We start from the raw sequence: 22752 nt of genomic DNA, 5'->3' as shown, positions 1-22752 counted from the left end.
TGGGAAAATTCCTTCCTTCTGGGTATGCAGTGTAACATTGCAGTGAATGATCGCATGGCCCCAGCATAGTCCAGTGTGGACTGGGAAAGTCAGCAATCTTTATTCTAAAGAAGCCAGAGGCCCTGGAATCTGGGGTGAGAACAGCCAGCATCCTCTGACGTTTAGTATGAAATTCCAAATCCATTAGCATGTCTCACCGAAGGAGCAGCTGTTTCGGTTTAGGGTGGGAAGGACACATTCTGGACGTTACACAACAGATTTGGGTCGAGTTCCTAAGGCAGAGTTTGCCACTTTTACTTCAGTGCTGAGTCCTCACCCACATGGTTTTCAAAATATGCTGGTTCTGTAAGGGTTTACTTAATAACCCATTTTCCTGCATGCCCATCCGGGTGCCCAAAAGCACTGGTCCTCCACCTGGGTGGCGTCCTCCCGGAGGAGCTGGGCTGATGGGCTCTCTGGTGAGGGCCTCTGTGTAGACGGCCCTCTGTGGAAGGAACAGTCTGGCCCCAGACGCCAGGGGAGCTGAAGCTTTGAAGCCATTGTCTCTCTCATTCTGGGCTCTTCCCTTCTCTGCCTGTTGTGTAATTGTTATCCACCAGGTTTCTTGGCCTCCTTGATCAATAGAAATTGATCCAAGGCCAGACAGGAAATTCAGCAAAGACTTTATTGGACCCCACTAGGGGAGCGGCCAGAGAAGGCAATGGCAACCCACTCCAGTACTCTTGGCTGGAAAATCCCATGGACGGAGGAGCCTGGTGGGCTGCAGTCCATGGGGTCGCTAAGGGTCGGACACGACTGAGCGACTTCACTTTCACTTTTCCCTTTCATGCATTGGAGAAGGGAATGGCAACCCACTCCAGTGTTCTTGCCTGGAGAATCCCAGGGACGGGGGAGCCTGGTGGGCTGCCGTCTATGGGGTCGCACAGAGTCGGACACGACTGAAGCGACTTAGCAGCAGCAGCAGCAGCAGCAGAGGAGCGGCAAGCTGGCTCTTTATATGGTGTGTTCAGGGGTCTGGCTAAAGGGGTGGCTTAGGTGGTTTGCCCACCTTTGCTCCCACCCCCTGCTTTTGCTCCTGGCTCTTTGAAAGTGGCAGTTGCGGGTTTTTCGTTTTTTTTTTTTTTTTGTCTCTTTATATCTTGTCCATAATTTGTCCCAACTGCATGTATGTGGTTATTTTTAGTCCCTAATAGTTGCTTTTATTTTGTAGCTCAAGGAGACATTTGTCCAGGTGCAGGCACTGCAGCAGAGGGTCCCAGGCTCCAGACCTGTCTCATAAAGAGTCTATAATAGATTTGCGGTAATTTCAGAATTTTGAGGGGTCTTTTTAAAGTGCTGTGAAAATTGTCTCTGTCTCTCTTTCTCCAGGCCCCAGTGCACACTCTCCCCCACTGCCTCATTTTTCCACAATCTGAATAATGAATCCAGGGAAGGTTTTCTTATCCTCAAGGCACCAGGCCTTGGCACAATTATTCCATGAGATTCTTGGATCTCTTGCTGTGAACCTCCCATTGAGGGCTTGCTTCATCCTGTTTTCTCCTTCATTCTGTTGCTTAAAAAAGCTTTAAAAAGTGTTAAGTAGCTTTCTCCTTTGAGAGCCGAAGAAGTACTTTCCTAGGGCTTGGATTGCGTGTTTGGTTAGTTCTCTGGTCTTCTCTTTTTCTTGAAAATGTGTTCTGTGGACCTTTCTAGATACTTTACATTTGATTCTACCTCAGTCTTGAACCATTTGGAGGAAAAGAACATGCATTCAACTGCATGCATGCATGATGACATTTCTGGCCAACTCTATTTCTGTTGGCTTAATAAATAAAGCACAACCTTAATTGGAAGTTGCCTTTCTTACACAGGGGATGTTTCAGCAGTAGGAGATGTGGTAAGTGGGGAGACCTGAGGCGGTCTGACATTTGGAGAGAGCGTTCTCTTTACAGCGGCTGTTCCGTGTCAGCGCCTCACACGGGATGCTGCGAGCCACATGCCTTAGTTTCTCTGTGACTCTGCATTGAACACTGCCTGTACCGCGCCCCACTGCTTAACTGCCCTGAGCAGTTGCATCTTTCTAAGTTAAGGAAACAAAATCCCAGCTCTTGCTTTAGTTACAAACAACAAATTAAGTGTTAAATGTAACTTTTCTGTTCATTTGTAGTGTATCTGATTTTATTAGTTAAAAAAAAAAAAATCCCTTTAAAAGTAATAGTAGGGAGAAAATCACACCAAAATCACACAAAACTCCAACTGTGGGCCTGCCCCGAGGCCTTGCTTCCTGCTGCGCCTCTTACTGGGGGAGTCATTTCTTCCATGACGAAGGATGTGCGCCTGGTCACCCTCTATGGAGACCCTGGCCCGGGGCCAGGTGTCACAATTAGCTAGATCCTTAGGGAACCAGCTGCTCGGTACCATGTGCAAGTATTTTTGAGGGAGGGATTTTGCTAAAAAGGGTGGGCGGCTTTGTGCAGAAGAGACGCACACTGGGGAGCTGCCCGATTTGAAAGAGGCCTGTTGGTCCGCAGTCCACAGCCTCACTGCCAAGTGTGCGAGGTGTGCCCTGCCCAGGGCAGGAGTGCCTGTCAGAGCCGCCACGTCTTCCGGAGCCGTGAGAGTGAGCCTCTACCCAGCTCCGGTCCCAGCCTGCCCGCTGCCCTCAGCCCCATGGGAGGCACAGGGGGTCCTGCCCACTGGCCGCATTGAGCACCCAGCTGCCCCTCCGTTTGCCCAGGCTCACTGAGGCACTCTGCCCAGTTTTAGCCAAGACGACAACTTTGTGACTTTTGACTTTGGACATGGCCCCACAGGTTGTTTGCAAATAGGCAGGTGTTTTGGCAGATAGACTGAAATGTTACTGGGCAGGGTGGTCAGACACCACATGCATCTGAAACCGTCTGCCTGTCCACCCCCTTTCAAGCATAACAATATTTTATTGTGTTGGCCAAAAAGTTCCTTTGATTTTTTAACTAAAAACAAAAGACACATTTTTCATTTTCACCACGACCTTTATTGAAAGTCTTCACCATTTTGCTCCACTACTTTTTCTGCCGTTTTTCAGACAACGTCATAATTCCGTCTTCCCAAAACCTTTTCTTTCTGAGCAAAGAACTGTTCCAAGTGCCTTTTACAGTCGCCCAGGGAATTGAAATTGTTTCCATTAAGAGATTTTATAAAGACTGAAATAAATGAACATCAGAAAGTGCAACGTCTGGTGAATACTGCAAATGAATCAGAATTTCCCAGCCAAGCTGTAACAATTTTTGCCTGGTCATCAAAGAAACATGCAGTTTTGTGTTATCCTGATGGAAGATTATGCATTTTCTGTTAACTATTTCTGGACACTTTTATTCGAGTGCTGCCTTCAGTTGGTCTGACTGGGAACAGTACTTCTTGGGATTAATCATTTGGTTTTCTGGAAGGAGCTTGTAATAGAGGACTGCCTTCCAATCCCTCCCTATGCACAACATCACCTTCTTTGAATGAAAATCGGCCTTTGGTGGTGGTTCATTTCGCTAGCCCCATGGTCTCTTCCATTTCACGGTAGTGAAGTATCCACTTTTCATTGCCTGTCACAATTTGTTTTAAAAACGAACATTTTTTGGTACCATTAAGTAGAGAATCACATGCGGAAATATGGTCAAGATTTTTTTTTAACTTATGCGGAACTTATGATGAACATAACCATGCTGTTGTAAATTATTTTCAACACTTGATTTGGATATTTTGAGTATGTCAACTTCTCTCGCACATGGTATAACATTGATTGTTTTTGGAGTTCTCATTGATTTAAGCTCTGTCAGCTTCAACTGGTCTGCCTGACTGTGGCACATCATCCAGCGAGAAAGCTCCAGCACAAAACTTCACCAGCAACTTCTGACGTGTTTGATCAGTCATAGCACCTCTTCCATATACTGCACAAATCTTTCTTCTTTTAGCATTTCAGTTGCATTTTTACCTTTCTTGAAATAATAAAGTGCCAGAAAAGTTGCTTTTTTTCTTCCATATTCATTATTAAAATGGCTACATGAAAAATCAGTTTTGATAAGTTTTTTTTTTTTAAATTGCATGCTAATATGATAGCTGTCATAAAGCAATCTTAACCTTTTGGACAACCCAGTATTTTCAGATCATACTGGTTTCTGTGCTGTATAATTTAAAAGGGAAAAAAAAATGAGCTTTTGGCATATAATTTTGCCAAATTGTCTTCCTTAAGCCACCCGATTGGGCTTCCCAGGTGACTCAGTGGGTAAAGAATCTGTCTGCAGTGCAGGAGACACGGGTTCGATCCCAGGATTGGGAAGATTGCCTCAAAGAGGGCATGGCAACCCACTGTAGTATTCTTGCCTGGAGAATCCCTGGCGGGCTCTGATCCATAGGGTGGCAAAAAGTTGGACACGACTGAAGCGACTTAGCACACACACAAGCAGGCCACACAATTGGGTGTATTTTTAAAACCAGACCTCCCCCAGGCCTCCAGGGCCCTGGAGTTGGGCAGATGTGATCCTCACTGTGCCTCTTTCTGGGTGTGACTTTGGACTGGCCGGTCTCTCCATCCATGAGTGAGTATTAGGACTCACTATCTTCTGAGTGAGGACTGTGTGTGTTAATAAGTGCCCTGCATGCTGCCTGCTCCCAGCGAGGGCTGCACTTGGTGGGGGCTCACCTCCCATCCTGCTGTTCTGTTGTTAACACGATGCTGATATGTTGGTGCTGATGGAAACCTGGTCTCGGCCTCCAGCTGCTGTTGGCTGAAAGCCTTGTCCCAAGCCATTAAGCATTTGTGAACCTTGTGGAGGTGGCCCACTTCTGGAAAACATTTCCCCAGCTTTCAAGAGACTGAACTCTCGCTTAGCCAGGCAGGAAGCATGCTTGAGCGGTAAACAGGTTCAGATGGGGAGCAAGAAGGACCAGGGGCGTTTGGAACGGTGGCCTTTGATCTTAGGGGCTATGCCTTATTCAAGTGTGTGCCACTGGAGGTTGAGGTGCAAAAAGGGAAAGAAAAATACAGCGATCATGAGCACACATTTGGTGATTGTTTGTCCAGGTGCGATCACTTGGCAGTGGACGGTACAGCCTCTGGACCCCTGCCCAGTGGCAGTGGGTGGGCTCCGGGATGTTGGGTACGTGTTCATCCCTGGGCTTCCAGCCACCTCCCTCTGCCCTGCCCGCCTGCCCAGCCCCTTGCTGGCGTCCCCTGATGGACATTCCCTCCCTCATCACTCCTGTCCTAGCTTACTTATCACTGTTTCTTTCTAGCCAGCTCTCTCCCTTGTAATTGCCCTGACGGCTCCCATGGGCGGTCCTGTCACCTTCTTGCGAGAACCCCGAGGGCCTGTCTATCTACCTTGATCTTCAGAGCATCTCCCACCAGCCCGCCCCCATGCCCACCAGCACTTTGGACTCGGAATTGCTCCCAGTTGGACTGTGTTCCATCCCATAGCACACCCACGCCAAGGTGAGGTCACTGGTTGCCACATTTCAGCCACCAAGGCTGGAGACCTGGACACCCCATGACTGACTCTTCTAATCATTTGTGGTGTCTAGCCATCGCTTGTACAATCAAACTCCCTTGCCGGATCTTTCTTTCCTGTTTCTGTGTCCCAAGTCTCATGATCTCTTTTGCTATCCCCTGCCTTAGCTTTGGTTTGGTCACTGCCCTTCTAGCCTCTCCCTAAATTCTACTCTTTAGTATAAGTAGTCCTCTTGGGGTGGGGTATGGGTTACCCTAAGTTTTTTTCATCCTTCGGGAGATAAATTTAGATGCCCCCTCTTCCAGGAGGCACTCCCAGATTGCCTAATCAAAACAAGTGTTCTTCCTCTCAGCCTTGAATTGTACTTAAAACACAAGTGAGAGAATTGTACTTTCCTCTTTAATTCCTTGTTTTCAAGCGGATAGGCTCAAATCTTAAAAGCCCTCCCATCTCTTCTTTTTCTTCCTCATTCTTTCCTGCCCATCCAAAGCCAAGACACATTTCTTCATTGGTTGTTCTTGTTCAGGAAGAGACAAGTTTAGGGGAGGGAAACATCAAGGGAGGTGAGTGAGATGTGCTTTTCTACCCCTGAACCCCCATCGCCAGCCCCTGAGCAGCATGTGAGCATGGTGAGGTGGGAAGGAGGTGGGGAGTTCCCATGTGTGGTTGTGAAAAGTAGTATATGCAACTGAATTAAAGCCAGTATTTCTTGAACATGAGAAAGTATATGGTAAGATATGGCCATATAAAGTCAGACAGTGTGTCAGAAAGTCAAATATGTATCCAAGTTATAAGCATTACAGACTTCTCATTCATTTCCTAAATTACTGAGAAGTGGAAGAGGCAGGCATCTCCAACAGTAAGATGTCCTGGGAAGTGGGCTCCATGCATGTGGCAAGGGTATTTCATGGAGATGTTTAGAACAGTGGGCAGCCTGCCTCCTGGCTCCAACTGGAATGGTCGTTGTCGCGTTACAAGGGAGGAGTCACCTGCTATGGGTGGAGTCAGAAGTGGGCATGCATCGTCCCCTCCCTCCTCCTTCCAGCCAGGAGGACGCGTATGTTCATAAATCCATAGGCCGGGTTGGAGAGCAGGACAGTGACAGCCCAGTTATTGTCAGGACTGTCCTTGTACATGGAGGGGCAGTGGGTCACCAGGGGTGTTAACTGGTTTCTCAAATGTGGGATCTGTTGTCACCTTAAAAAACAAAAAAAAATATTCTTTTGCTGTTAGGAAAATTGGTAATCTAATAACCTAAATGCAAATCCATTTGAAAACAACACAGTAAAGATCAAAGTAAAATTCTCTCAATTCCTACAAGTGCCTTTTAAAAAAACTTTCTAAGTTTGGTTTTATTCCTTCTCTACGTTGTTACCAAGTCCAAGCTCATACTGCTTGCCATAGGACAGGCCATCAAATTGAGGAATGAATTGCTGTTATTTGTAAAGTGGGCAGACCAAGAAGGTGGCGGACTACTGCCCCAAAGAACCATTTTGCCTGAGTTAGAGTTGAGGCTTCTTTTACACTAAATGAGGAAGTGAAGTCAAACATTTCCTGGTCCCGGTCAGCCTCTGGTGGGGAGGTGTTTGTCTCTTTCTCCCTGCAGTCATTCACAGGTGGGCCTAGTCAGGATGTTTCCTGTGAGCTAAACAAAGGTATTTTAGCTTAATGCTCACTATCTGGGAAGCAGGGTTTCCAGAGGTGGGCCATTATTTATCATTTAAGCTTACAGGCAGCGTCTGTTTAGTGGTTAACTTGAAGCAAAAGCAATAGAACACAAAAGTTAAAGAAACAGATCCACTATGGAGTCAGATTTGTTTTGCACGTTACAGTTGAAGAGATTTATAGATATGCTGTTGAAAAACCTTAGCCATCGCAGAGACAGGACCACAACTAGAGAGGGGCCATGAGTGAGGCTGAACTGGTGGGAGTTCTGATACATTTCAAAGCATAAATCATTAACAGAATGTTTCTGAGCAGGAGTCCTTGAATACCAAGAGCTACATGAAAGTAACAAAGCATCTTCAGGCAAAAACATGCTTTTCAACTGCTTAAAATAATTCCTGTAAATCCTGTAACTCAGTTATCTCCTCTTATTGGAATTACTTTCTTAGTAACCTTAAAAACACAACTAGTACAAATAAATAATCAGCCTAAACAACAGATCAAAAATGAAGTGAGTTTAGAATTTTGTTTACTGCTTGTCTTTAAATAAAATTTGTCGCTAGTCACTTTAATATTTCCTTATTTCTTCACCCCTGCTTTGTACTGTTTTGCACAAAAAAGGCTCAGATAAGAACTGCAAAGCTCAGCAGGACTAATAATAAACAGGGTTAACTGATTTTCCCAGAAGAGAAAAGCTAATCATAGAACAGATCTTGGAAATTATTTAACACTTTCACTTTACAGCTGAGCAAATAAGAGGCCAAGAGTTGAGGGCTTTGGTGCAGAAAAACCAGCAGCAGTGCGTCCCTCGAAGACTCAGGCCCCCTTTCAGCTCGGTCCCCTGCCCCAACTCCCTGCCCCATCTCAGAAGAATCACACTGTTTCCCACCAGTGGCCCTTGAACTCTTGAACCCTTGGGGGCAGACCCCTCAGGACACCTGAGCAAGGCACTCAGCAGATCGGAAGGGTGGTTGTCATTCCTGTGGAGGGTCCCACCTCGCGTTTGTAAAGGGATGATGTGGACTACATGTTTTCAGGTTTCCCCACATTTTGATGTGTTATGCATACACTCTGTTGGGCTCCTTCCACTGTGGTTGGATTTTAAGCAGTCTTGCTCTGCATTCTTTTCCTGTGAGATAGTCTTTTTCTCAGCTGGGCTCCCCTGGCAGCTCCATCTTTTTCTCAGATATGTGTATTCTGAAGCTGAGTGTGGTTTTCTGGTTGGCTGCACCCTGCGAGGACCACGCCCCCGGGCAGGGAGCCGTCTCCAGCTCCTGCTTCTGTGCAGAAGAAGGGGATTGTCTGCATTAGCTTTCTCCTGCTGTGTGACGAGTTACTATAAACCCAGCAACTGGAGACAACTCCGCTGTGTGCTGTTAGAGTTTCCGGGAGCAGGATGCAGGCACGTGCTGGCCGGGTGCTCTGCCCTGGACCTCGCTTGCTGCGGTCCGGGTGTTGGTCTATGTATCGTCTGAAGCCTGGTCCTCCTCCAGGCTCACTAGATCCTTGGTGGAGTTTCGCTCAGATGCTGGTCGGCCTGGCCCCTGCTCTTGCTGGCTGAACACCAGTGCCCCCCTGGCTCTGGCCATGCGGCCCCTCCACTGCTTGCTGCAGTTTTGTGTCTGACTCACCATCTCTGCTTGAGGTCCAGTGTACAGGGCTCCTGTGGTTCTGACAGGCCCACTTGACAGCCTCCCTGCTCATGAGCTTGTAGCCCACTGATGGGGCACCTTCACTGCACGTGCAGGAGTGATTCCTGCGGTGCCCCAGCTGACTCGAGAGGACCAGCAGGGCACGTCCACCAGGGCTGGGGGTTGTCTCAGAATCCTGCCAGCAGACGAGGCAGCCCCTGTACTCAGAAGGAGTATCATCGGGCACACTGCACGGGGGGCCACTTGTTTTTTTTTTTTTTTATTATTATTATTTTTTGTCATACATTGATATGAATCAGCCATAGATTTACACGTATTCCCCATCCCGATCCCCCCTCCCACCTCCCTCTCCACCCGATTCCTCTGGGTCTTCCCAGTGCACCAGGCCCGAGCACTTGTCTCGTGCATCCCACCTGGGCTGGTGATCTGTTTCACCATAGATAGTATACATGCTGTTCTTTTGAAATATCCCACCCTCACATTCTCCCACAGAGTTCAAAAGTCTGTTCTGTACTTCTGTGTCTCTTTTTCTGTTTTGCATATAGTGTTATCATTACCATCTTTCTAAATTCCATATATATGTGTTAGTATGCTGTAATGTTCTTTATCTTTCTGGCTTACTTCACTCTGTATAAGGGGCTCCAGTTTGGGTACTCTTGCCTGGACAATCCCATGGATGTAGAAGCCTGGTAGGCTACAGTCCATGTGGTCGCAAAGAGTCAGACACGACTGAGTGACTTGACTTTCACTTCACAAGCAGATGCATAGTGTCTAAACCTTGTGTCTCGAGTGGATCCCCTGGCCCCTGGCAGAGTACAGGTGCCTGCCTGGTGGAGGTTAGAATTCAGGAGTTTGCAGGGCGCCCATGGGTGGTGTACACTAGTGAGACTTTTCCTGTACAGAAGGGTGGTTGCGTGTCCTGTCCAGCCTAGACAGCATCCACCGTGACCTGAGGAAATAGAAGCCGGTCCTAAAGCATTTAGCTGCTGCTTTTGGCATCAGTGCTCTTAGGAGGCTGTATCACTGGGGTTCATTTCTGTCTTCCCTGCGGTGCTTCTCGTGTGCACAGAGGGGTCTGTGGGGCGCGAGCCTGTGCAGGAGGCTCCTGGGGCGACTCCCGGAGTCCCCTGGCCCCTGCTGCCCCCCCTCCTGCTCTCCCGGCTGGGGGCCCCCCAGCGGGAGTCAGGGAATGGACATTGTCAGGTGCTGGTCGGCTCGCGCTGCTGTGACAGCGCACAGACGGGGCGGCTCACACACCAAAAGTTTATTCTTGTTCTGTTTGGAGCTGGATGTCCCAGATGAGGCGCTGACAGGACCGAGGCCTCTCCTTGGCTTGCCCACAGTGGTCTCTCCATGTGCTCATGTGGTCCCCCGCACACGCATCCCTAGTATTGCCCCCTTTTAGAAGTGCTCAGTGTTGGACTGGGGCCCCGCCCTGTGACCTCATTTAGACTCAGTCACTTCTTTTAACGACTCCATGTCCAAATAGAGATGCTGGGGCTACTTACACATAATATGTATGTTATATGTATTGTATCTGTTATATATGTGTAGATGTACATGTGTAATATGTAACATGGTATATACGATATACAGTGTATGTTACTACATGATATACCTATAATGAAAAGGAGTAGAGTAAGAGTGGCACAGGCAGGGATGTTAACCGGGTCAGCGTGGGGTGCAGGCTTGGTGCTGGAGCTCCCGCTGGAGCAGTCGGCGGGGCTGTGGGGCTTGCACGAGGAGTCTTGGGTCTGCCGAGGAGAAGGGGCTCTGTGCCGTGTTCGGCCCCAGGTGCCTCCTGAGCCTGGGTTTCCCGGGCCCCTGTGAGCTGCAGGGCCTCTCTCCTTCAGGCCCAGAGTGGCCTGCTGCCGCTCGCCTTGCATTCGTGCCTGGAGGTGTGGGGGCCACTCCTGCCAGGACGGGCAGAGGTCTCACCGTTGCTATTTCCAGGGCAGGGGTGGTGAGGGCTCCTCCAGACTTAGAGCCTCCACAGTAACTTTGAGAAGTTGCTGTTTTAAAGATGTGCTCTGCTGGAGTGGGCAAGCTAATGTTCTAAGATTTCAAGGCAGATGGACACTGACTTCATGTTTGATGAGTTCTGTAAATGGAGTCCGGTGAAGATAAACTGAGCCGAACGGGGTCCTGCCCCGCCTCCCCCCGCTGGTGGTCCCACCCCCGCCATCCCCAGAGCAGGGACCCGGTCTCCCGGCAGCTTCTGTCACCCTAGGCTGCCCAGCTCGCTGAGAGTGTACTGTTGCCTCAGGGACAGCACAGGGACATAGCTTCTGGATACTTTCTCCAGGGAAGGACACAGGCCCTTCAGCTGCCTCTGTGCCTTCTGTGGGTAGCCGACAAAGGGTCCTGAGGAGGAAGAAATACCAAGGAGCTAATGTTAGAATGTTTCTAATGGTAGAAAGTCAAAGTCTGACCTTCAGAAGAAAAAACAGGAACAGTTAGGTGATGTTTCATCTCTCAGTCCATTGGAAGGCGGTCAGACTGTGACAGTGAGCGAGCAGTGCCCTTGGGCAGGCCGGCGGACTGTCCAGCTGGGGGACGCTCATCTGAACAGCCTCCTGGCCTTGGAGGGACTGCAGGCCACAACCCCCAGGGGGCGCTGTCTAGTGCTTTGGTCTTGCATTTGGTTTTTACTTTTTTTTATTTCAACAAAGTCATGTTTCCAAAAGTAAAAGCCATTAAGAACAAGTAATAAACATGTACAAAAAATAACAAGAAATGAGTTTCATAAATTGCAAAATAATATCTTACAATTTAGATAAGCTGGTCAAGTATTATTTGAATACACACCATGTTTAATAAAATTACATTACCTCTCTTCCTCTTTTAATATTTGCGTGTACGCCTTGCATTTAGTTTTGAGGACAAAGTTGTATCTAATTTGTCTTTGTTGGCTCTGTAGCACCAAACGACTGTGCTCATGAATTAGAGGAATGCAAGAAAACAGAAGCTTTACAACAGCTTCTTTAGTTTTCAGCACCTGGGTCAGCTGATGCTAGGAGCCCCTGGACATTTGCCATAGGTGCCCTCAGAATAAAATAGAAGTCTGACACTCAGGACTGGTCGCCAGAGTTCAGGAGTCGGGTGAGACCCAGACTCACTGCTGAATTGGTCTCTGGGAGCTCAGCTGAGGAAGGTCACGTTATGAGATGGGGGCCAGTGAGAGAGTGAGGGTGCAAGTGGAATGTGTTTTAGGGCTCTTTATTTTCCTGACAATATAGCCCAGAGGGTTTTTTGATGCAGTTTCCTCATGTAGAATGACATCTTGAGATAGAGTCTTGGTTCTCTGCTTATTTATAAATGTGAACAAGACTGCCTCCAACAAACTCTTAAAATGTCCTTTGTAGGATTAATGAGCTTAATTTTCCAGAGTAAAAAATCTAAGCAGAAATATACACATAATGTTTTTATCCTGGTATCTGGTAACCAGTGGTAACTAACAGATGCTGAAAGCTGACTGTGGTGGCAGTGTTCTGAGTGATTATCCAGTTCATCTTGGGTGACATGGGGAGGATCCGTTTGTGGGAGCTCCATAATGCAGATGGTGCAGAGATTCTACTGTCTGTCTCTGTGACTTTGTCTTGTGTCGGGACCTCACAAAAGTGAGATTGTGTAATAGTTGTCCTTTTGTGACTGACTTATTTCACTTGGCATAATGACCTCCGAGTTCATCCATTTTGTAATGAGTCAGAATTTCCTTCCTTTTCATGGCTGAATAATATTCCACTATATTCCTTTGTGGCTCAGTTGGTAAATCTGCCTGCAATGTGGGAGACCTGGTTTCAATCCCTGGGTTTGGAAGATTCCCTGGAGAAGGAAAGGCTACTCACTCCAGTATTCTGGCCTGGAGAATTCCATGGGTTGTATAGTCTGTGGGGTCACAAAGAGTCGGACAGGACTGAGTGACTTTTACTTCACTTCATGTGGATTTTTGCTCATCTCTTCATCTATTGTTGGGCATTTGGGTTGTTTCTATCTTTATGCTACAGGGAGTAATGCTGCTATGAATGTGGGTAGGCAAATATCTATACAAGTCCCTGATTTTAATTCTTTAGAGGTACATACCTAGAAGTGGAAAATTTAGTCATTTAATTTTTTTAATTAAGTAATTAATTTTGACCAGGTAATGGCAGTGGGATCCCAGTTCCTTGACCATGGACTGAACATGCAGCCTCTGCAGGGGAAGTGCTGAGTCCTAACCACTGGACTACCAGGGAAGTCCCTAGTTTAATCATTTTAAAGTGAACAATTCAGTGGCATTTTGTGTGTTCAGAGTTGTGCAACCATGACCACTACCTAGTTCCAGAATGTTTTAATCACCCCAAATGGAAACCTGTACCCAGTAAATAACTTCTCATCTCCCTAACCCATAGACGGTGGCAATCATGAATCCATCTTCTATTGCCATAGATGCCTGTTCTAGATATTTCATGTAATTGGATTTACACTGGATGTGGCTTTCAGGACTCTTCTTTTTAAATGCTTCTCTTTTCAAAATAAATAATTTTTGGTCGCCCTGTGTCTTTGTTGTTGTGTGCAGACTTTCTGTAGTTGCCTCTGCGGGAAGGGGAGGTGTTCTTCATTGTGGTACATGGACTTCCTGTAGAGCACAGAAAACTCGGTCATGGCGCACTGGCCTAGGTTGCTCTGTGGCATGTGGAATCTTCTTGGACCAGGGATTGAATCCGTGTTCCCTGCACTGGCAGGCGGATTCTTACCTGCTGTGCCAGCAGGGGGTCCTCAGCACTTTTTATTATGGGAATTTTCCACATGCCAGAGGGTGGCGCCACAGAGTGGCGCCACAGAGTGTTCACCGAGCTGCGTGTGCCCGCCACCCAGATGAGGCCTCAGTTGAGCTCCGCCACCCTTGTTAACGGCCGTGTCTTTGCCAGGGAGGAGAAGCAGTACGTGAACCGGTTCTGGAAAGAGATCCGCGTGGGAGACTTCGTGCGCCTCCGCTGCAATGAGACCATCCCCGCAGACATCCTGCTGCTGTCCTCTAGCGACCCCGACGGGCTGTGCCACATCGAGACGGCCAACCTGGACGGGGAGACCAACCTGAAGCGGCGCCAGGTGGTCCGAGGCTTCTCTGAGCTCGTAAGTGACCTGGCGCGTCCCGGGAACCTTGTGCCTCCGTGTCTCCAGCACGGGCCTCCATCCCTCCCAAGGGTCTGAGCCTTGGCTTCCTGTGAGAGCAGGTCCGCGCCTGGGGTGGGGCCCAGGGCCTGAGCCTTGGCTTCGTGTGAGAGCAGGTCCGCGCCTGGGGTGGGGCCGAGGGCCTGAGCCTTCGCTTCCTGTGAGAGGAGGCCCGCGCCTGGGGTGGGGCCGAGGGCCTGAGCCTTCGCTTCCTGTGAGAGGAGGCCCGCGCCTGGGGTGGGGCCGAGGGCCTGAGCCTTCGCTTCCTGTGAGAGGAGGCCCGCGCCTGGGGTGGGGCCGAGGGCCTGAGCCTTCGCTTCCTGTGAGAGGAGGCCCGCGCCTGGGGTGGGGCCGAGGGCCTGAGCCTTCGCTTCCTGTGAGAGGAGGCCCGCGCCTGGGGTGGGGCCGAGGGCCTGAGCCTTCGCTTCCTGTGAGAGGAGGCCCGCGCCTGGGGTGGGGCCGAGGGCCTGAGCCTTCGCTTCCTGTGAGAGGAGGCCCGCGCCTGGGGTGGGGCCGAGGGCCTGAGCCTTCGCTTCCTGTGAGAGGAGGCCCGCGCCTGGGGTGGGGCCGAGGGCCTGAGCCTTCGCTTCCTGTGAGAGGAGGCCCGCGCCTGGGGTGGGGCCGAGGGCCTGAGCCTTCGCTTCCTGTGAGAGGAGGCCCGCGCCTGGGGTGGGGCCGAGGGCCTGAGCCTTCGCTTCCTGTGAGAGGAGGCCCGCGCCTGGGGTGGGGCCGAGGGCCTGAGCCTTCGCTTCCTGTGAGAGGAGGCCCGCGCCTGGGGTGGGGCCGAGGGCCTGAGCCTTCGCTTCCTGTGAGAGGAGGCCCGCGCCTGGGGTGGGGCCGAGGGCCTGAGCCGTCGCTTCCTGTGAGAGCAGGCCCGCGCCTGGGGTGGGGCCGAGGGCCTGAGCCTTCGCTTCCTGTGAGAGCAGGCCCGCGCCTGGGGTGGGGCCGAGGGCCTGAGCCTTCGCTTCCTGTGAGAGGAGGCCCGCGCCTGGGGTGGGGCCGAGGGCCTGAGCCTTCGCTTCCTGTGAGAGGAGGCCCGCGCCTGGGGTGGGGCCGAGGGCCTGAGCCTTCGCTTCCTGTGAGAGCAGGTCCGCGCCTGGGGTGGGGCCGAGGGCCTGAGCCGTCGCTTCCTGTGAGAGCAGGTCCGCGCCTGGGGTGGGGCCGAGGGCCTGAGCCGTCGCTTCCTGTGAGAGCAGGTCCGCGCCTGGGGTGGGGCCGAGGGCCTGAGCCGTCGCTTCCTGTGAGAGCAGGTCCGCGCCTGGGGTGGGGCCGAGGGCCTGAGCCTTCACTTCCTGTGAGAGCAGGTCCGCGCCTGGGGTGGGGCCCAGGGTCGGGCGGCCCACCGCCCGCAGGAGCCATGACTACCGGGGGGTGGGGAGCAGGCTGGCTCTGTGACTCTGGGTTCACTGTCCACTTCTCAGACTTGGCGTGGCCTTCAGGTCACCGGGAACACTTGGGTCTGCCCGACTGTTGGCGCTCATCCTCCTGTTGCTCTTGTTCTGACACAGCAGAAGTAGTGACCTGGCCGCAGCATGTAGCTTTAGGAATTCCTGTCCTCAGGGGTGTGTCTGGGTTCACCCAAATCCACCCGGGTCCATCTGCGTCACCGTCTCTTGACTGGATCCTATCTGGGAGGAACGTCTGTCCAGCTCAGAAATGCTAGGCCTGTGAGGACTGAGAGGTAGAACGGGGGGGCCGGGCCTAGCCCCGGTACCCACCAGTAGCTGGTGGCTGAAAACAGCCTTCAGGAGGCTCCCTTCTCTGTCGGCCCCCAGCTCTGTGCAGAGGAGACAGGGTGCCGACCCCAAGGGCCGGCAGGGAGCGTGATCAGGATTACGGCGGCCGTTGTTCTGACACCGCGCTGCCTGTCTGTGCATGTGGGCCTCGCCGTCAAGGAAGGAAGGTTTAAGAAGCGCCTGAGATGATGCGCTCCTGCGTTTCAGGAAGGCCGCCACTGTGGGGCGTGGGGGGGGGGGGCTGTCTCTTCCTCTGTTGTTGCCCCGTCTTCGTGAGCTCCTACAGGGGAGCCAGGCCTTAGAGTCAACACTGAGGGGTTCTGGAGCAGCTGGCTTCTTTTATAGCCTGGGGTGTCCCTGGGGCACTGTTGGTATCTGCAGTGCAGTGTTCATCGTGCAGGGTGGCTGGGGGGCATCCCTGGCTTCCGCTGTGAGTGTCCGGGCCATTTGCCCTTGGTAGCTGTGCCCACCTTGACACACTTGCAAAGGGCCAGACAGCCTCCCACACCCTGGGGCCCCCGCTGGCCCTGGTGGCAGGACTTTCTGAGCCTGGCGCTCGCTCACCTCCTGCGGACCCTGACTTCCTCACCATGTCCGGACCATTGTGCCGTTGCTTCCATCCGCTGCCCTGATTTCCTTGTTTCAGGCTCCTTTTGTGCCAAGAATGGTTTTGTGAGTTGCTTCAGATCTTTCTTACAATGAGGCAAAGCATACATAAACATTAAAAATGGTATTTTTTAAAATGGGATTGTCTCCTCCCAGGTCAGAGGAGTTGATGACAGGGCTCGCTGGGGACCCTTGGGGCCCAGCACTGGCCTGTCCAGTGCACTTTAGCTTCCGCATTGATTGTGCTCCAGGGTTTGGTAGTAAGTGCGCAGGCCGAGCTTCCCCTGCCCCGCATTCCCCCAGGCCCCGTGTTCCTCTGCTCTGAGGCCACCTGACTCCCGGGCCTAACCCAGGTCCCCAAAGCCTGCAGTTCCCCAGCCCTTTCCAGGGTCTAGCCCAGTATGGGAACCACCGCTGAGGTCAGCAAGGATGGGCTTGGATTGGAGGGAGGTGGTGACCACACAGCCTCCAGCTCCATCCTGGCGGAGCAGCCAGTGTGTGCAGAAGGTGTGTGTAACATAAACAGACGCACCTGAGTATCTAATGGATGAAAGCTCAGACACTGTGGGATGATCTGGTAAAACTGCAGAACTGGCGAGCAGAATGGATCTGTTTGGATGGCGAGAGGGGCAGAGCCAGGTACGTGCATCTCCTTGGTCAGCTCTCCCAAGTGACTTTCTTGTTTCCTATCATCTGGTTTGTTCAGCTGCTAAACCCGGTAATATCTAAAAGCTTCCTCAACCCACTTTTTTCCCAAATGAAAGCTGGAACACCTTACTGCTTGCTGGTGCTTTGTACAAATGTGTAATTTGTAAGATGGATCGGATGTTGAAATTCCAGGATGGCCACAGACAGATGCATCCTTGACCCACCTGCATAGGGCCTGTGTGTTCCTGAGGAGGCTAGTGGAGCTGAGCCGTAACCTGATCAAAATGGCCAAAATTAGGAACCTGAACCATTTTGATATATTAAAAAAAAAAAGGTTATTTATTAGCACCCAGATTCTCAATATGCACACTCTAGTCCCTGTTATTAGTGCATTTCTTCTCTTTTTTGTTTTATTCTCCCCTTCTTTTCCTAATGTCCAGAGGCATTTTTCTGGTACCTGAATTTTTCTTTATACAATATTATTCTGAAATATATGAAATGCCCCATGGAAGCCTGAGATTTGGAAAACCAAGGTTCAGCTGTAACACTACAATGCCAGGAACATTTCAGTCCTGTGTACTGAGGTGAGGTTTTCATGGATGGAGTCAGCTGGCGTCTCAGGCAGGTGAAAATCATATTCCTGTCCAATACACAGTAATCCAGTCCCACATTGATGACAGCTCTGTTAGAAGTGGAGGCCCCTAGGGGAGTTTAAATTAGAGCTATTTGAAAAACTTAGGTGAAGAATAAGAGAGGGCCTTCCTTGACAATCATGCAGGGTCTGGGTGCATCCACCGAGGTCTAGTGAGGAGGCAGAAACCACACCTGATTTAGGGCAAGTTTGATGTAAAGAAAGAATTCCCCATGGGGAATTCCATAGTAAGAAGTAAAGTGACTCCCCAGAATGCAGAAGGGCTGACAGAATAGCCGGTGGCCTGGGGCTGAGACAGCGTCCAGGGAAGAGGCCCTGAAGCTGAGCCTTGTTCTCCTGGCCAAGTTTGTGGCTGTCCCTCGTGGGATGGTAGGAAAGCTACTGAGGGCTGTCCCAGGGGGTCAGCCCTCACGGGGGTAGGGAAGCCTTCCACTGAGAGGTGTTGGGCATGGTAACTTTGGGATGCTGGGGCAGGTGCCATCACTGAGAGGTGCTGGGCATGATGCCTTTGGGATGCGGGGGCAGGTGCCATCCACTGAGAGGTGCTGGGCATTATGCCTTTGGGATGCTGGGGCAGGTGCCATCACTGAGATGCTGGTCATGATGACTTTGAGATGCGGGGCAGGTGCCATCCGCTGAGAGGTGCTGGGCATTATGCCTTTGGGATGCTGGATCAGGTGCCATCTGCTGAGAGATGCTGGGCCTGATGCCTTTGGGATGCTGGGGCAGGTGCCATCACTGAGAGGTGCTGGGCATGATGACTTCACGATGCCAGGGCAAGTGCTGCTGGAGTCGGGTGCTAGGGATGCCCCCCTCTGTGTGTGACTCCTGCTGCTGCTGTGAACAACTGCCACAGGTGACTTTCTGGACAGCAGCCCTGGGGGTCCCAGGCCTGTGCATGAGAGGGGATCAGGACGGGGTGCAGGGGGCAGCAGAGCGGGCTCGGGCCCTGGTCCCCCGAGCTGAGAGTCCTGGAGGACAAGTGCACTGAGTGGACGGCTGGCGCCTCCCCCATCCTCACTGACGATGAGAGAGTGGCTCCTCTTCCCACCCTTTCCAGTTTCTGAAGTTGTTTATGCAGAGCTTGTTTGCCAGGAAGGACACAGAAAGAGGGAAGTGGTCCACACACCGTACGGTCTGGGCATTTAAGGTGGTGGGCCTGGCCCCGAGAGGACCCAGGCCTGCTCGCCAGCAGATGCTTGACACTGAGCAGCGAGGAGATGTCCTTGAGGGTACTGGCTGGGAAAGGGCCTTCCAGAAGGCCGAGGAGGCCTCCAGAAAGAGGCCGTGAACCGCATTCTGAAGGCGAGGATGGGACGGTCTGGGAGCCAGGGAGTGTTTTAGGCAGTAACACAGGTCAGATGATGTCTCAGAGGTGGACACAACATTGTATTTACTGAAGAGTGTTCGTCAAATCGTACAGAATTCAGAGGCTAGAAGCCCAGCATGATGGCAGTGAGGCGGGGTGCACGTGTGGCCTGCCCAGATCCCCGGGTCAAAGGACAGAGTGCTCAGACACCTCTAGCTACCCAGGCATCTCAGCTCTGGAGAGCGAAGTGTAGGTATTGGCACTTCAAAATAAACATTTGGTTTAATGTTGGGGTCATGGAAGCTCCCTTGTGGTTAGGACTCCATGCTTTCACTGCAAAGAGCCCAGTGGTTCAGTCCCTGGTTGGGGAACTAAGATCCTGCAAACCAAAAATGAAAAAAAAAGAAGTTTGGGTCAAACTGTCAAATTAGCATTATCCACGAAATAAAAGGGACTCCAAGGCTGACCATGAGCTGTCCCAGCAACTCACATGTTCCAGCTTCCTGGGAGTCAGACCTTACCGTGCCTCTCCCATTCATAGTGGTGCAAACATTTCCAAATCATATTTTTAAATATAAATTGTGAGGTAATGATGTTGTACGTTTTTATAGACAAGAAACAGAACGGGAAGTCAGGAGATTCTACCAAGGCCCGCTCCTCTGCCGCTTGACTCGGGAGAGTCTGGCGCCCCTGGCTCTGGCCGCATGGGCTGCTCCAGCCCCATCTGTTCTGGGCATCTGTCCCTCCATCTCGCACGTTCATCCAGGTCTTGCAGTCCTGCCCGTGCAACTGCATCTGTGATATTTGCACAGTCAGTTCGGCAAAACGAGGAATTCCTTAGGCTGATGATTTCACAGCGATCATTTTTTTTACAGGCTCACTTTTGTCATGTTTCATTCTTTTAGCAAACATTTACTGAGCACCTACTATATGTTAAATGCCATTCTGGGCACCCATCAAAACAGGTAAACCTCCTTCCCCTCGTGGTGAATAAGGAAATCGCGCAGAGGTGGACCAGAGCTACTTATCGGGGATAAAGCAGCAGTCGGGGCCCCACGTGCGCCGTGGTGGAGTTTGGCAGAGGGTGGAGCCCCAAGGCATGGAAGGCATACTGGAATCAAGGAGGGGCTGTCCAGGAGGGGACGTCATGTGGACTAGTTTCCTGGGAAAAAACATTCCTCTGGTTTGTCTCTTGGATGGACCTGTGGGATCATTGCCCACACCCACGGGGCCATCTGCTTCCTGCAGTGTGGAGTGCTGATTGCGAGAGCTGTAGGAAGAGCTGAACCCACGAGCCTGCCCAAGTTCGCTCTGCCCAGGCATGTGTGGGTGTGTGCATATGTGTTTGCATGTGTGCCTGGCACGTGCTCCTGATGACATCAGTGTGGAATTTCCTAGGCTGGAAAAAGTCTGAGAAACACTACCTTAAAAAGTAGTGCTTTTTAAGTATACACATACTTAAATATACATGTATCCGTCCTACCCCCGATGTCCAGACAGGCACAGATCCTAATCCTAAATCAGTGATGTGGCTTTCCTTCCACTTATGCACATAGATGCGTCTAAAATCCCACCAGCATTGGGTGCCAGGCTCTCTCAGGCAGTGACAAAGCTGAGTCTCCTTTAGGAGGGAGAGGCAGTCCTCCCCCAAGCTACTTGATAAAATTCAAGAGCTGAGGAGGGTATCCAAAATTCCAAATATGAGGAAACAAAATTAATATTTTTTGTTTCTACCTACACATGCTCCCCAAATTATCTCTATGGTAGGAAAACTAGGGGTGAAAAGGTGGTTTATGATATAGTTCTTGCAACAAAGTTTCTTTTTCCTAAGCTTTTCCAGTAGTCTTCAGATTAGCTACATTCTTTGCTGTGAGACTGAAGAAGGAAACCATCTGTCATCAAAGTGGAAAACAAAGACAGCTGGCTGGGTGTGTTAATTGGATCAGTTGATATCAAGCCTTAACAAAAAGATTCATGGTTTTCTTTTACCGTGAAGTGTAGTCATTAAGCTCATAATTTATTCTATGGGACTTTTTTTTTTTTTAGTACTTGTCTATAAGTTGAGCTTTATTTTTATTTTTTTGAAAACTTTTTATTTTGTATTAGGCTGTAGCTGATAAGTATTGTGATAGTTTCAGGTGAACTGTGAAGGGAACTCAGCCATACATATACAAGTATCCATTCTCCCCCAAACTCCCCTCCCATCCAGGCTGCCACATAACATTGAATGGAATTCCATGTGCTGTGCTTGTTGGTCATCCTTTTAAGTAGAGCAGTGTGTCCATGTCCATCCCGAACTCCCTATCTCTCTGCCCATTCTTTATGCTGGCAACTGTAAGTTTGTTCTCTGAGTCCCTTTCTGTTTTATAAGTGAGTGATTTGTGTCATTTCTTTTTAGATTCCACACACAGGGATGTTGTATGATATTTGTCCTTCTCTGTCTGACTTCACTTAGTATGACAATCTCTGGGTCCATCCATGTTGTTGCAAATGGTATTATTTCATTCTTTTTAATGGCTGAGCAATATTCCATTGTATGTATGTACTGTGAGACATTTTTATTCTCAAATTTAACAAGCACATACTTTTGTTAAAGGGTATTAAATAGATAAGAGGAAAGACTTTGAGAAAAAATTATTTTGAGGATAACTATATTTGGACTCAAATTCCAGCTAGGTAGATAATACAATTATCTGAGACACGCCATGTTTTAGAGTATCAACTGTATTTGATTAATGGGGAATGTCAATTTGGTTGTATAATAAGATGCTTTGGTTTCTAATCCTGGTGACTTTGCCATGGATTTTTTAACTTGAACCTGTGGTCTAACAAAGCAGACTTTACAGAGAGTGAAGCACTGTAATCTTAATGAAAACAGGTGAATGCCAGGAAATTGATAACATGATGCTTATGTGGAGGATTAATCGTAAAAGATCTTATTACAGTATATAAAAACTTCAACATTGTCTTCATTTAAATTTGTGTTTTTTGTTTGGTTGGAAGTAGTTATTTCTTATTCTAGGAAAACGATAACTAAAGCTATAAGGTTTTTGTTCTCTTTATGGTGGTGTACAATGGGAAGTTTCTTCGTGTGTTTTCATTGAAAAAATAATCTATTTTCAGTTTTTCTAAATGTAGTTGAATTACATCAGTGATTGAAAAAAGTTTGAGGCTGTGTGTGTATGTTTCTGGAGCAGGAATTTCTTTACCAGCAGGAGCTGGCAATGTGAGATATTTCCAGTTGTCATAAGTTCCTCCTCATAAGTGAATATGGATGTGTATGTAGGCATGTGTGTGTGTGTGTAGGCATGTATATGTGTCTGAGAGTGTGTGTGTGCAAAGTGTGTGTCCCAAAGAATAAAGCAAGATGATCTGAGCATGTCCAAGTTACCACTTTTGACTATCTTCGAGGAGAGGATTAAAAGATTCTTTCCTGGGCTGAAATGTAGTGTTCCAGCAGCGTGTTGATCTATAGGAGCTTACTCCTGAGGAGCCTGGGATTTTCAGTCTGATTGTCGGGCATCTCTGTTCCCTGAGTACATCAGGCAGTGGTGCCCAGGCAGCCCCATCTCTGCACAGTGTGCGGTGAGGCAGTCTGTTTCTTGATGGGGTGTCATGCCTGCGGTCTCTCCCTTTCCTTGTTTTCTGAGAAGAGCTCCTGACAAGAGGAAGGTCCCTGCTCCCACAACATGAGACCAGTTGCCACAGCATTTGAATTTTTTGTGTTAGCGTCCTTTTGTCTCTGAATGTTTAAGAGTCTAGTTCCTCATTTCAAATAAAAGCAAAAATAAACAAATGGGACCTAATTAAACTTAAAAGCTTTTGCACAACGAAGGAAACTATAAGCAAGGTGAAAAGACAGTCTTCAGAATGG

General features: G+C 49.7%; 1 protein-coding gene across 1 annotated transcript in view; it reads left to right on the top strand.

Moving 5' to 3' along the window:
- ATP10A (ATPase phospholipid transporting 10A (putative)) overlaps nt 1-22752 on the top strand; it is a 180452-nt gene that overhangs the window by 60555 nt on the left and 97145 nt on the right. Inside the window, exon 2 of the mRNA XM_061158551.1 lies at nt 13684-13888. Coding sequence (XP_061014534.1) covers nt 13684-13888 — 205 coding nt within the window. The remainder of the gene's footprint in view (nt 1-13683; nt 13889-22752) is intronic.

The sequence above is a fragment of the Dama dama genome, chromosome 13 (genome assembly GCF_033118175.1).
Source record: "Dama dama isolate Ldn47 chromosome 13, ASM3311817v1, whole genome shotgun sequence".
NCBI classification, from domain to species: domain Eukaryota; kingdom Metazoa; phylum Chordata; class Mammalia; order Artiodactyla; family Cervidae; genus Dama; species Dama dama.
The sequence above is the reverse complement of the archived record's forward strand: the minus strand, read 5'-3'. Positions and strand labels throughout refer to the sequence as shown.